Source organism: Acanthisitta chloris, unplaced genomic scaffold (genome assembly GCF_000695815.1).
Source record: "Acanthisitta chloris isolate BGI_N310 unplaced genomic scaffold, ASM69581v1 scaffold3748, whole genome shotgun sequence".
NCBI classification, from domain to species: Eukaryota; Metazoa; Chordata; class Aves; order Passeriformes; family Acanthisittidae; genus Acanthisitta; species Acanthisitta chloris.
Genome location: NW_008685243.1, coordinates 10,141 through 24,594, shown reverse-complemented (window position 1 = coordinate 24,594; position 14,454 = coordinate 10,141). Strand labels below are relative to the sequence as shown.

The 14,454-nt window shown below is 44.9% G+C and overlaps 1 protein-coding gene across 1 annotated transcript in view; it reads left to right on the top strand.

Annotated features, from left to right (window-relative positions):
- The window catches only part of LOC103806944 (rho guanine nucleotide exchange factor 10-like), a gene marked incomplete at its 5' end in the record, with an annotated part of 28,800 nt that extends 14,549 nt beyond the window's left edge, over nucleotides 1-14,251 (top strand). Inside the window, 4 exons of the mRNA XM_009079658.1 lie at nucleotides 2,809-2,951; nucleotides 5,561-5,735; nucleotides 11,280-11,402; nucleotides 13,737-14,251. Of these exons, the coding sequence (XP_009077906.1) occupies nucleotides 2,809-2,951; nucleotides 5,561-5,735; nucleotides 11,280-11,402; nucleotides 13,737-14,251 (956 nt within the window). The remainder of the gene's footprint in view (nucleotides 1-2,808; nucleotides 2,952-5,560; nucleotides 5,736-11,279; nucleotides 11,403-13,736) is intronic.
- Nucleotides 14,252-14,454: the final 203 nt, after the last annotated feature.

Genomic DNA, 14,454 nt, shown 5'->3' with positions numbered 1-14,454 from the left:
CTGAACTCTTCAGCTGGATGAAGTGCTCTGTTAACAGCAGCAGCAGAAAATGGTTTTGTGAGAACTGAGCTTGGATAGGCACAATTGTTGGTACATATGTTCATAGCATTAGTGGCACTCATAACATTGATAGTACTGAACTCACATTCTCACCTTGCTGTAAGTAGGTTTGCAACTTTTATTTTGCAGTTGACATTCACCTGACTCCAGCACTAATTCTCCTTTTCACTCGAGACTGTTACAAACGCCTGATCAGAATTTTAAATAAGACTTGTTCAAAATGATTAGCAAGGCTTAATGCTTAGTCGGCCGAGGAGTTACATGGAACTCGAGGGCATAAAAGTCCAGATTTAAGAAGAACACTATAGATGTTTGAAATGAAATTTAAGCAAAGTTTAAGTCTGACTCCACAGCTGAGTCAGAATCAGTTGGGTTGGAAGGGACCACAGTGGGTCACTGGTCCCACCTCCTACTCCAGCAGGGCCAGCCCAGAGCTCATGGCTCAGGGTTGTGTCCAGAGGGTTCTGGAATATCTCCAGTGAGGAGAATCCACGACCTCTCTGGGCAATCTGTTCAGTGCTCAGGGACTGCACAGCAAAGAAGTTCTTCCTTGTGTTCAGGTGGAACTTCCTGGGCATCAGTTTGTGCTGTTCCCTCTTGTTTGATTGGTTTCCCCACTGAGCAGAGTCTGATCATCCTCTTGGCACTTGCCACTCATGGAGTTGAATTCATTAATGAATTCCCAGCTCACAGCACTCAAAAGGCATGGGCAGCCTCCACTTTGGCCTTTAATGAGAGGAGAATGTTGTCACTAGTGAATGAAAACTTTTCCAGAATTTTATCCCTGATGGCACATATGAGTCACAGAGAACACGGAGTGACTGGCACTGCCAGCAGAGTTTGCAGCTAATCACTGGAAGCACTCAATGCAAACTAAAATAATGAAAATTATTTTGACAGCCTGAAACTAAATGTCACTTTTTGCAGAGATGCTTTCAGAAGAGAGCCACAGCCTGGGAATGACTCAGCAGAGGTTGTACCGTGCAGACTGACAGAAGCATTGAGAAGCACTCCAGAACTTCTCAGCATTGTTCCTTCTCAGAACAAAACAAGATGTTATTCTGCAAGTGAAGGCCACGTGTTCCTAGTGCAGCAAACAACCCTTGGAAGTGAGAGGGTGCAGAGCAGAACAGGGGCCAACCTAGCAAGCTGTGATGTGCTAGCAGCCCTTAACTTGGGCAGCCCCAAGCTGGTGAGAGGGAGCTGCTCTGGAGAGCTCCTGGTGGAGCTCCTTTGGTCAAGCCCTGGGATATTGCCCAGGGAGGTGGTGCAGTCACCATCCCTGGAGGTGTTTCAGAGGTGTCTGATGTGGCACTGCAGGATCTGGGTTAGGGTTTGGGGGTTCCAGCAGTGACAGGTTCATGGTTGGACTCAGTGATCATAGAGATCTCCTCCAGCCTGGATGGCTATATGATTCTAACCACTCCAGAGGCTTCTCATTATTGTTGTTGCTGCTATTACTGGTGAAACAGGAAATTTTGCACTTTCTTTAGCTAAGCAAATAATAGAAGATGCACTTGTTTTCAGGAGGGAAAAGAAAACACTTGTACCAAAGTGCATGTCTAAAGATATGTCTTAACCTTGGGCTCATCAATCAAAATTTGTCATTACTGAGTTGAAATCAGTGTCATTTGGCATCTTTTCTGCTGCTTGTGCAGGGAGGAGCTTTAAAGTGAGGAAATGGTGATTTTTTTGGGATATCCTTTATCTCACTGTAAGCCCCAGATACTTTAACATGTTTTCATGTTAGTAATAAAGCATAGTATATGGAAATGTGATCTTTGAGCCTTTGTGCTCCATGAGCACTTACAGTATGGAAACTAATAGGAAAGCATAAAAATGATTATTGACATATTGAGTATGTCAACTCCTAAGTATGAAAGAACTACAACTCTTTCAGAAAGGTCCTGTTGCTGCCTCTTCAGTCTGGAGGTAAATAATCTGCCAATCCTTGTTGCAAAGACATGGCAAGGGATAGTGACCAGAGCAGTGAGTGGCAGCAATGCAGTTCTTATCAGAAGGTCTCTGAGCAACTGGTTGTGCCACATACAAATGCATAGTGTGGTTTGGATCTGCTAAATGCAGTGCACAGAAAATACTGTGGGGTTTAGAGTTAGGGGGGAAAAGTAAGAGAAGTGAAGAGATGGCACAAGATTTTATGAAGAATTTTCCTTCTCAAATGAAGCATCTGGTAGCAGGAAGGTCCATTCCATCCGTGTGCTCTGAGAGTAAAATCCTCACTGACTACTTTTCACATGAGAGATGATTCTGTCCGAGTTGGAAATTGCTTTATCTTGGAACAAGTTGGTTGTGAGCTCGTTCTGAGCTGGAGATGGTTGTGTCAGCCATGGCTTTCTAACTGCACTTCCCCTGGGAGGGATCAGGACAACAGGGTGGGATTCCTGGATTTTCATCTAATCTAGAGAAAATTTGGTCAGGTGACAGATATGAGTGTTTCACTTTGCTTTTCCCCCTTACAAACGTGCCCTGGAAGATAAGATTAACCATGTGTAAATCCCAGTGCAGCCTGAAGTGGCAACTTGTGGCCTTGAGCAACCTGCTCTGGTGGCAGGTGTCCCTGCCCAGGGCAGGGTTTGGGGCTGGGGGAGCTGTAAGGTCCAGCCCAACCTCTAAATTCTCTGATTCTATGAACTTGCAGAACTTGGAGCTCTTGGCCTTTCAGAACTGCTGTAACACAAGGATCACCATTTGGTTGTGTCTAACCTTTCTTCTTCTGCTCTCTTGAAGATGGGACATGGAACACAGAACCTCAGAAGGTAGTGAAGTTGGGGGTTCTGCCTGTTAGAAGCCTGTTGGTGATGGAGGAGACCATTTGGGCTGCGTGTGGTGGACAAATCTTTATCATCAGCACTGTGACACATTCCATAGAGGTAAACACCTTCAACAGCTTTGCTCACCCGTCAGCTACAGGCTGCAAGTGGGGAAACTTGAAAGGTTAAGATCTGTTTGAGAAATTCCATGGTCCAGGAAGCTTTTGGCAAAGTATACTCTCAGTTGTGTTCAATCCTAGAGCTGGTCGTTGTGCTGTGATGTCTCTGCTGATTTCTTGTTAGGTTTCCATAAGGCTCTTGGAACTCATAGAGTGTTTGGGGCAAGAAGTTTGCTTACAAATGCAGTCTGAGCAAAGGCAGCAAAGAAGGAAGGAATTCCTTGTTAATTACAGCAGGATGTTTAATTAAGAGACAACCTCTACATAGTTAGATGTGACTTGTACCTTGTGAGGATTTTTGCTTCTCAGTGGCCTACAACAAATTTGATTTGCATAAGAGCATTTTCCCATGAACAGCCATGCAAAAGCAGTTTTTTTGGAATGAGGGAAGAGTGTTAAGGATTCAAACTCATATTTGTGACCACATTTCCCAGGAAGTGTTAAGCTCTGTTATGCCCTTATTTCTGTCCAAATCACAGCTCTCACCCAAAATTGACCACATTTCCCAGGAAGTGTTAAGCCCTGTTATGCCCTTATTTCTGTCAAAATCACAGCTCTCACCCAAAGAGCATCTTAGTGGTCTGAAGAGCGGATGAAGCCCCAGGAATTCAGCCTCTCCTTCACTGAATTGCATGATGTTTACAGCCATGAAGTTCTCTGAGTCGTGATGAGCTCACAGCCTCCTCCTTTGTGTGCTTTGTTGCTGCTTTTTTTGTGTTTCATTGGTGTTGGTGTTTTCTCCCAACAATTGTCTGTTTGGTACAATTCATTCTGTGAGTCACTGTCATGGGTTTGAAGAGCTAACAGCCTAAATTCCTCTGTCTTTTGCTGTTTTCTGGGTGATTTGTCTCTTCCAAGAAGATCCTTGGATCATACATTTTCTACTTCTCTTTGAGGCTTGTTTTGCTGCTGGTTTAAATGATGAGGGAAGGATTTTGGAAGAGTGAGTTAGGTAGGTGCTTGAAATGGACTTTTGTTAGCTTCACAGCCTCTGGGACACGTGATTACTGTTCTAGACTCTGTGATTCTCACCAGGAAATACATGGCAGCAGTAAGATAGCACAGCCAGATTGTTCCTGTGTGAGGCTGGAGACATGCAGCCAGATCTCTGGAAATAAACCTGGCAATTCTGGCCTAATTCTGTCACAAAACTCTTCCTAGGTCAAGTGGTGTGGCTGCAGTTTGGGCTGTGCTGGGCTGTTTTTCAGAACAATCTCATTCTATGCCTCTTTGCTTTTCTAAGATTCCTATTTAAGCTTTTTTAAATTGATTGTTTGGCATCCTGTATGTTTGGTTTGGATGCTATTCATTTGCCCTGCTTTTATCTCTTCTCTGATATGGCAAAGACTCTCAATTCCACCTGTTCTAATGATATGTTACTGCAATAAAATGGTGTAGGCAATGTCTTTTATTGGCACAGTGCCCCAAACTGGCACAATGCCTCAAGCTCCTTGGCAAGGCAGAGGTGAGAACACATCAGTTGCTGTTCTATATTCATTTCACCCTCTGATACTCTCCCTGGGGAGAAGAAATTTGTCACTTACTTTTGACCCTAGCTCTGATAGTTGTGTTGCTGTTGGGTGTAGAAATACATCCATAGAAATCTCTGTGCCTGTAGCCACTTGCACTCTGCAAAGGCACTTTGGGTTTGTTTAGAACCAACAAAAAGTGCCAGGGGGTTACAGAGAATAAAGTCACCAATTGAATGTTATCCCATCCTGGGCTGCTTTGTCTTACCTAGGCAAGTTAGAGCTCTGGGCAATCACCAACCATGTGAAGTACAACAAGGACAAGTGCTGCATTCTGCATCTGGGACAGGCAACTCTGGATGTACCTAGAGACAGGGAATGAGGGGATGGAAAGGGCCCTGGGGGTCCTGGTCCATGGCAAGTTGGGTCTGAGTCCCAGTGAGCCCTGAGAGCAGGAGGGACATCGTGTCCTGGGGCATCAGGCAAGGCATGGCCAGAGGGAGGGGATTGTCCTGCTCTGCTCTGTGCTGGGGCAGCCTCACCTGGAACAGTGTGAGCAGTTTGGGCACCTCAGTGTGAGAAAGAGATTGAGTTCCTGCAGAGTGTCCAAAGGAGGCAACGAAATGGGGAAGGGCCTTGAGGGGAAGGCACGTGAGGAGTGGCTGAGGCACTTGGGCTGTTCAGCTGGAGAAGAGGAGACTGAGCACAGAGCTCATGGCTGGGACAACTCCCTCAGGGAAGGAAGTGCAGGGACAGCTCTGAGCTCTTCTCTCTGGGCCCAGGGACAGGAGCCAGGGAATGGGCTGGAGTTGTGTCAGGGCAGGGTTAGGCTGGAGATTAGCAACTGGTTCTTCTTTCCCCAGAGGTGTTTGGGCCCTGAACAGCTCCCAGGGCAGTGTCACAGCCCCAAGGCTGACAGAGCTCCAGAGGTGTTTGGCCAATGCTCTCAGCACAGGGTGTGAGTGTCAGGGATGTCTGTGCAGGGCAGGGGTTGGGCTGGGTGAGCCCCAAGGGTCCCTCCCAGCTCTGATTATTCTGGGATTCTGTAATTCTGTGACTGATGCCCTTGATTTTCTTGCAGAGCCATTTTGAGGCCCATCAAGAGGAAGGGATGGTAATCTCTCACATGGCTGTTGCTGGAGTGGGAGTCTGGATTGCCTTCACATCTGGATCTACTCTTCGCCTGTTCCACACTGAGACCCTGGAACACCTCCAAGACGTTAACATTGCCACACCTGTCCACAATATGTTGCCAGGTAGCTCAGTTGTATCATATGATAATGTTTTTGGTTTGTCTTTATCACTGGCATTCTCCAGTGCTGTAGATTGGGCAGAATCAGGAGATTCATCTTGGACTTTGAGTCTGAGAACTGTCTCGTGTCTATTTGCTTTAGTAAGTCAGAGTCTGTGTCCTGCCCAGGCAAACAGTGTGTGCCATGAGCTGGGTGAGAAACAGCTCTGCCCCTTGGAGGTTGTAAATGTAATTCTGTGGATAAGCAGGTGGATTCTTCTGTTGAATCATATTTTTGTGTGCCTGTGAGACAGCTGGACAATGCAATCTGCCATGAAATATCTTTGCTTTGCTTCTGGAACTTAGGAACAAGCAGCTGACAGAGTCAGTGTGCCTAGGATCAAAACCCCACTTGCTTCATTTAAGCTCCATCAGTTTTCTCAGCAGACTCAGCTGACCCACTCACATTTCGGTGTGTGTTCAGTGTTCTGCTGACTGGAGCTTTAAGCTGCAGAATTAAATAGTTTTATCAGTGAAAATGGAAACCTGTGGTTCTTAGGCTAAGGTTCTACAGCTCAGTCAGTGTGTTAAGACAGGAGCTGTTCCCTCATTCCCAAATCTGAGAGTGGCACTGGCCTGCCCAGTGGAGCAAGGGAATGATGTGGAGCTCAGTGTGGGCAAGCACAGCAGGTGGGACCTGTGGCAGTGCTGGCAGAAGAGGAGCACAGAGCTGTGGTACTGGCAGGGATGGACAGGAGGTGTCCATGAGTGGACAACAATTCTCTCTGTCTCTTCCTCTTTATGGGCTGGACTAGACCAACTTCTGCAGCTTTTATGGGCAGTGTGTGCAGCAGCTTTATTGCCTCCTGTCAGCAGCAGCAGCCACTTCTTCCCACACTGAGATTTATGTTCCCACAGCAGTTAGATATAAATTTTACATCAAAAACATTTCACTTCCTCCCTCTCTGTCTTCTTACCATGTTTCCTTTCAGATGACATTAGCCTTGCAATAAAGCTCTTGCTATAGATTGTGTTTGCTCAGATCATGTTCTAGACAGTGTTTTTGACATGTGATGTTTGACTGTAGCTCCAACCCTGAGCAGCAGCAAATCTCCTGCCCTTAACTAGGTCGTTTGCTTGTGAATTCCTCCCAGTTATGCAAAGAAATAAAGATCAGTTGTAAAAAGATTAACTTTTAATGTGCTCTGCTGTTTACAGCGGGAGAAAAAAGGGAAGTGAGGCCTCCCTGATATGTATTTTCTGCACATAAAAACCCTCCAAAGTTTAGTTTTGTCCATTGCCATGGCAATAAAACTGCTGATGCAACACACCATTATTTTTGTACAGGGGTTTTAGCTAATTATATCTCCTTTGGTGTCATTCCTACCCATTTCAGTTGCTTTTTTTTTTTTTTTTGCTCTGTGCCTTCACAAAGAGCACACCCGTGAATGGAAATGGGAATTTATTTTGGGAGTAGAACATTGTGATGGCAAATGTTCCAGGGGAGAATCCATTCTAAAAATGAAATGAATTTCAATTATTTAGCAGCAGCTCTTGGGCCTGTTTGTATGAGCTCAAAAATGCTGGGACAACAAAAGCTAAAAGACAGAGTAGTAGGAGGTTTACATAATAGAGCAGCAGTAAAGACCTCGGAGCTCAAAGCAGCTAAAGAATAAAACAAGTTGTGTGGAGTATATACAGAGATTGAAAAGGGAAAAAAATCAAAGTGCAACAGTGAAATACAACACAGTGAAAGAGCTGTGTGTTTGCAATCTGTGTATTCCTTTCACTGGGCATTTTTTTGGCTTTTAATTTCTGAAATCCAACAGTTTTTTAACACACAGAACAACAGATAAATAAAACTCAAGTGGCATTGAAATGAGAGGGAAGAAATTGGTGTAAAAATATTGTGAAGAGCCTTCAGAAGAGAGATGAAAAAGGCAAAATCTCTGTATAACTTTGGAGGAGTTAACTTCTTTGCCCAGGATTTTAGCAGGAGCAATAGGTAATGTTGGCCTGATAGGATACCTGGAAATGTCATCTGTGTCTTTGCTTAGAGTAGTGTAAAGCAGAGGAACAGCATTCCATGAAGTTACTGCAGGGTTTTTGTTGTTTTACAGTAGAAGCCAAAGAGAAACTTACTGCCAGGAGTGGCTGCAGTGAGGTACAGTGCTGAATTCAAAGTTAGCAGCAGGGACTAATGAAGAGAGTTCCAGCACTAGATGTTCCCAGTTTTGTTCATGGGAGAAGATGACTTAAATATCCTTTACACGAGGAGAGCAGGCAGTGCTAGGGAAAGGGGAGACAACCCTGCAGGACAGAATGGACACAGAATCAGTGTGAAGGGTGAGGTAAATGGCACAGGAGGTGACTGTGCTAGTGATTCAGAGAGGCTCAGAGGGTCAGATCCAGACACCTCTGAAACACCTCCAGGGTAATATCCCAGTGCTGAACACCACAACAGGGAAAACATTTCTCCTCACACCCAATCTGACTCTGCCCTGGCTCAGCTCAAGGCCATTCCCTCTCTCCTCTCCCTCAGCCCTGGCAGGAGATCCCATCCTGCATATGACCAGGCAGACCATTGGTTTTTTCACAGCCACATTCAGTATTACATCATTCAAGTACATCCTTAAACATGTTTTTGCTTTCAGCAATACAAGAGTTTGTCCTTTTAAAGAGATCCCTGTGACCTTGATACTTCACTGCTCCTGTGGACATGGCCAGGTTACCTGTTTAACAGAGAGATGATTTCTGCTTAAGTTGCTCTGTTCTGTTTATACCCATATATCCTCTCGTGACATGTGTGTTTCCTGGAAACAGGGGAGAAAAGCAAAGCAAAAAAAAAAAAAAGTATCATTTCCTCTCTATGGAAAACAAACTAGAGTTTGAGGCTTTCCAGCTTTCCTTTGTCCCCATCCCACCAGGTACCAGACCACGAAATGCAGTTGCTTTGTGATCCTATGGCTGGGAAATGATGAAAAGATGAAATGACAAACATTAGGTCAGCCCAATAGATGTGTACAATGGGCTGGTTTTTCCATAGGAAGAGCAGTGTGACCATGTCAGAGGATATGGATGAGCCTTGAGCAACCTGCTCTGCTGGGAGGTGTCCCTGCCCAGGGCAGGGCTTGGGGCTGGATGAGCTCTGAGCTCCATTCCAACCCCTAGAAATTCTATGGTTCCCTAATTTTATGGCATACAGCAATGTCCTTGCACATACCTGGGATTGGCTTCAGTAGATTCATGAAGATTTACCCAAGTCTGGTGGTGTTGTAATGGAGACCTGAGAACACAGAGTAGAACACAGGGAATAAAACAATTTGGCAAAGTATAAGCTTAATTGTTGACTTCAGTTCTTTGTAAAGTCAAGGTCTTGGTCAGATTATTTTCAGGTTTAGCAGTTTTGTCTGCATTGGGACAGTTGCCATTTAAAGATGAGTATTTTATTGGGTTTGGCATTTATGTTTATCATTTTCCCTTCTTAACTTGTTCATTTCTGTGCTTACTGCATAGAGCATTCTGAACAATTGGTTTGATGCTTTCTTCCCCCTTCAGAATTTGAAATAGATCAAAACAAAAAGGAAATAACAAAGAAAATTAAGGTTTCAAACCTTTGGTTGGCAGATAAATTAATATTTAAAACGAGCATTTTAAAAATCTAAACAGACTTTTTTAGTTGTTTCATGTTATCTCAAAGTCTCTTTTCAGCTGTGCAGATGTTTCCTGTCTGAGGTTTCAAAGCAAGTGATTTTCCCTTTGGCCTCACTAGGGTTGGTTCAAGCTTTAGGTTCTGCTCAGTATTTAAGGCTCTAAGTGTCTGGCTGATAATTTACTGCTTTCACCTCTGGAAACAGAAACGTGTATTGCCAGTTCAGCTAGGTAAAAATCCCTGCAGTTTGTAAACCAAGCTCTAAGTGACATGGAGGGAGGTCAAGTAACCTGCAGTCACCTGAGGAGAGGAGTCATATGTCAAGTATGTGGCAAGAGGTCAGGTATGACCTCTAAATCACATTCTGAACTCAAACCCTGAGTTCTGAAAACTCCCAGCACACAGAGGTGTTTGGGCATTGCTGCTGGAGCTTCTTTTGTGCTGAACTGCTGTGCTTTGTTTTGGAAACTATATTAATCCCATTAGTAGCTCAAAAAAAGCCAACACAAAAAACCAAAATCCCACCAAAAACCAACCAACAAGCCATGAAAAGGGCAAACACAAGCTTCAAAAGACTTGTGATCTGTCTCCAGCATAGACTGTCCATGCTTATTTAGCTGAGGAGGGATGATGCATTCCTACCAGCATAAACACCTATAGCTATGGAAAGCAGCACTGGAGTCTCTGGAGGTCTGTGTGAGTACATGGAGCCTTCTAGACTTGCTTGTCCTTGTTACACCTGCTGAGGATGAGCTACTCATCAAGTCTTTGAGGTGTTTCAGGATGTGCTTTTGGGCAGACAGAGCTTGGATTCCAGACCTGCCCCAATTAAAAGACATTGTTGGGTTTATGCTCTGATTTGTAAAGTTTGGTGAGGAAAGACTTGATCTGTGGTTTGTCTCCTGCTTGCCAGTCGAGTGCTTTGAGATACAGTCAAGGTTCTCCTTCCCTGCTTTCCCCAGGAGTCTGTGATTCATAGATTCTTGGATGTAAATTGGCTCAGCTTCAAGGGATGAGACAGAAAACACATTCATTGGTGATACACCAGAGGTTCAGAGATTGTTAAGGGGTTGGAATGGAGCTCAGAGCTCACCCAGCCCCAAGCCCTGCCCTGGGCAGGGACACCTCCCAGCAGAGCAGGTTGCTCAAGGCTCATCCAACCTGGCTGTGAACACTGCCAGGGTTGGGGCAGCCACAGCCTCCCTGGGCACCCTGGGCCAGGGTCTCACCACCAGAACAGGGAAAACTTCTGCCTAAGATCTAACCTAAATTTCCCCTCTTTCAAGGGGAAGAATCCCCTCCCTTGCCCTGCTGCCCACACTGCTGTGGCTCAGCCCAGGATTCCTTTGGTTTCTGGGCTGAGCTCACACTGCAGCTCATGGGGAGCTTCTCATCCACTTCTTTTCATCTCTTCAGTCTCCTCATCATCTTGGTCACCTTCCATTGGTCTTCTTCCAACATGCCAATGCCATTCCTGACTGGGTGGGGACCAAACTCAAACATAGGGACAGAGTATTTCTGACACTGTTTCACAGACTAAAACTAGGATAAAAAGAGGAATCATGGACAGGTTTGAGTTCTGAGTACAGTGAGTTACAGCAATATAACTGCTGAGTATTGTGAAGTGAAATGCTTTTCAGTTTTAGTGCTGAGAACATCCAAAGCCTATTCATAAAAACCTGTTTGTAAAGATAACCTGTGTCTACCTTAGGGTTCAGAGATTTAGGGCAGAATGTTTCAGAAGTTTGACAGCTTTTAAATGTTCATATATGGGAAGTTTGATGCCATAACCCAGCAAAATATTTGCCTTTGCTATGTTTGAATGAGATGGTGCAGCTGAATGTGTTTGCTTGAAGTGACTTTGATGTTGGCAAAGGTGATGACTCTTCAGTAACAGAGAACTTCTGACCTTCCCAGGGCAGCAGCGAGTGTCTGTGACCAGTCTCCTGGTGTGCCATGGCTTACTGCTGGTTGGAACCAACCTGGGCATAATTGTGGCATTGCCAGTGCCACGTCTGCAGGGGATTCCCAAAGTGACTGGTGAGTGACATGTCTCAAACAAGTACTGAAGTCATTTCTCTTCCATCAGTAGCCAAATTATGTGTGTGGTTAGATAAATGTCAGAGCTTAGTGAAGGAATTAGACTTGTTCTTCCCAAGTATATCCAGATACTTGTCTAATTTTGTCTGAGTTGTTTGAGCTGGGACAGCTGTTTTTCTTTAAGGCATAAGTCTGGGATAGGCATTAATCCTGTCAGAGTGCAGCCAAATACTTGGGGATGAGAATCCCAGAGTCAGTTAGGTTGGAAGGGACCACAATGCATCATCTGGTCCCACCTCCTACTCCAGCAGGGCCAGCCCAGAGCTCATGGCTCAGGGTTGTGTCCAGAGGGGTCTGGAATATCTCCAGTTAGGAGAATCCACAACCTCTCTGGGCAATCTGCTCAGCTGAGGTGAGGTGCTCCAGTCCCTTCAGCATCTTCCTCATCCTCCCCTGGACCTGCCACAGGAGCTCCATGTCCCTCTGGCCCTGAGCAGCCCAGAACAGAGAAGAGAATTCAGTGTGTCTTTCTTCCAGCTTTGGGAAAGGTTTAGAGACACAGACACTGAAAATGTAGCATGTGATCTGACTGGTTATTGAATAAATTGGTTCATTGTTCCCTTTCCCCCCCAAACAATCTTCCTCATCCTCCCCTGGACCTGCCACAGGAGCTCCATGTCCCTCTGGCCCTGAGCAGCCCAGAACAGAGAAGAGAATTCAGTGTGTCTTTCTTCCAGCTTTGGGAAAGGTTTAGAGACACAGACACTGAAAATGTAGCATGTGATCTGACTGGTTATTGAATAAATTGGTTCATTGTTCCCTTTCCCCCCCAAACACTCCTGTTTGGGGGGAATAGATGAGATATATTTCATTTCATGGCAGTGATCAAGTCTTTTCACTTTGGAGTGATGGATTTATGGAGTTACTTTCACCTTACTCTGTCAGAACTACCAATGCACAAGTGCTGTTGCTTCACTTCACCAATTCTGAAGCTCCTAGTAGCAGCAGGACATTAAAATTGTGTTTTCCAGGGGCTTTTCCCCAGTGTTTTAGGTTCAGGATTCTGCTTGAGCTTCTGTGCTGTGGAAGGAAGCAGATTTTTTGGAGGCAAACTGTTTGCAGCTTCCTCCAGGGGGAAAAGAAAACACCTTATGTAACTCTGCAAAATGAAAATGAAATCCTCTGTGTTGAGCAAAACACGCAGCAATAATCTGGTGTGACACAGAGTCAATCCTTCCTGAACTCCTGGAACCTGTGTGCAGGGGAGGGAAACACAAGGCAAAAACTGCATAAAACTGGGTTTATTCTTCCATTTTCTGTTTGGATTGTTGTGGTTTGTGTCACCTGTTCTTGCTGTTATTTGGGCTCAAGGTGTACCAGATCTTACAGATCTGGCAACGTTGTATTTAGAGATCTGTTTTGAAGTCTTCAATAACCAGACTTGGAGCTTGAAAATTGTGGCTTTTTCCAGCTGTGCTTCCAATACTGATAATTTATCTTTATGTGATTGTGCTTTCTGTAAGAGCAGAACGTTTTCTTCTGACCTGGAGTGCACTAGGGAGTTAGGGATGGGCAGAGTGATTTACAGGGTAATGGGATTTTCCCCTGGATAGCTTAGCTCTTTGCCATGTTGCAGCTTGTTTTGAAGAATTCAACTTTTTTTAACTTTTTTCCCCCATTTCCCCCCCTTTTTCTTGCTGAAGCAACCACCTAGACTGATACTGTTGCATCTTCTAAATCTGTGCATATGCAACTTGTTTTTCCTGCCTTCTCCTGGTTTGCACAGTATAAATCTTCCTTGTCCCACTGATTAAATTCTTCTTAAAAGGAAAAAATACTAATTTTTCAGACATTTCCTTATGAATCTCTCATGGTAACTACACAGCCATCCAGAAGGATGAGTTCAAGTTCCTGTTGGATAGTTTGGAGGTGTCTTGCAGTGACCCAGATGTTCTTATGCTGTTCTGGAGAGGTATAACAGGATTGATTTGGGATCCACCTATTTTGTTCGTGTTTCGCTGGAGAAAACTCAGTGTTCCACTTGTGTTGATGCCAACAGAAGGAGTTAGCAGCAGCTCTGTCCTCGTGCTGTTGTGAGAACAGAGGACACAAGTACATCAGCTGAAATCCATGTTGCCACGTTTCAGCTGATTTCTTGGCACAGGCCTAGAACATTTGTGGTGGAACACATTATTTTTGGGTACTTCTTGGTTTTTCTCTGTACACACCAGACAAAAGACAGAATGGATGAGAGAATTTCATGAACCAATTATGGCAGAACATTGTGGTCAGATAAATAATGTTCTCTAATTGTGTCTTTTCTCTTGGCTCCAGGACGAGGAATGGTGTCCTACCACGCACACAACAGCCCAGTCAAGTTTCTTGTGACAGCTACATCCATAGCCAGGAAGAGCAGAAACAAAGTGAGGCCCAACCTGCTTCCTGGCTCAGAACCCAAGGATGAGGACCAAAGGAACATTCTGCAGAGTGAAAGACCAGGCTCTTCCCTCAGCAACACCCATGAGCCTGCAGTTTGCCTCGGGGGGTCAGCAGGGTCCATTGCACAAAAGAGTGACTTGTCATCATCTTCTGGATCCCTTACTTTGTCTCATGGATCAAGTTCCCTAGAACACAGACCAGAGGACAGTAACATTTATGAGCTTTTGAAGGATCAAAATATCTCATTCAAAAGTAAGAGGCAGAAATCAAAGAAAATGAAAGCAAGTTCAGTATTGGTCATTTCTGGTGGCCAAGGACACAGGAGAGTGAACAAGAAGACCAAGCAGCAGCGACAAGATGAACTAGTGTCTTCAGTGATGGTCTGGCAAATCCCACTGTTAAATATCTAACTCAACTAAATCCAAGGTTGTTTCTGCTGTTACAAAAGGTCTGATAACCTCTTGCAGCTCATGCCAGATCAGGACCTAAAGGATAGACTTGATCCACCTGGGAGCAATTCCAGTAGCTTCAGCACAGGGTTCAGGGTGCACAACAGTCCTCACAGACCATTCTGCAGTGTCAGGGCACTGGGAATGTTTAGCCATTGGTGCTG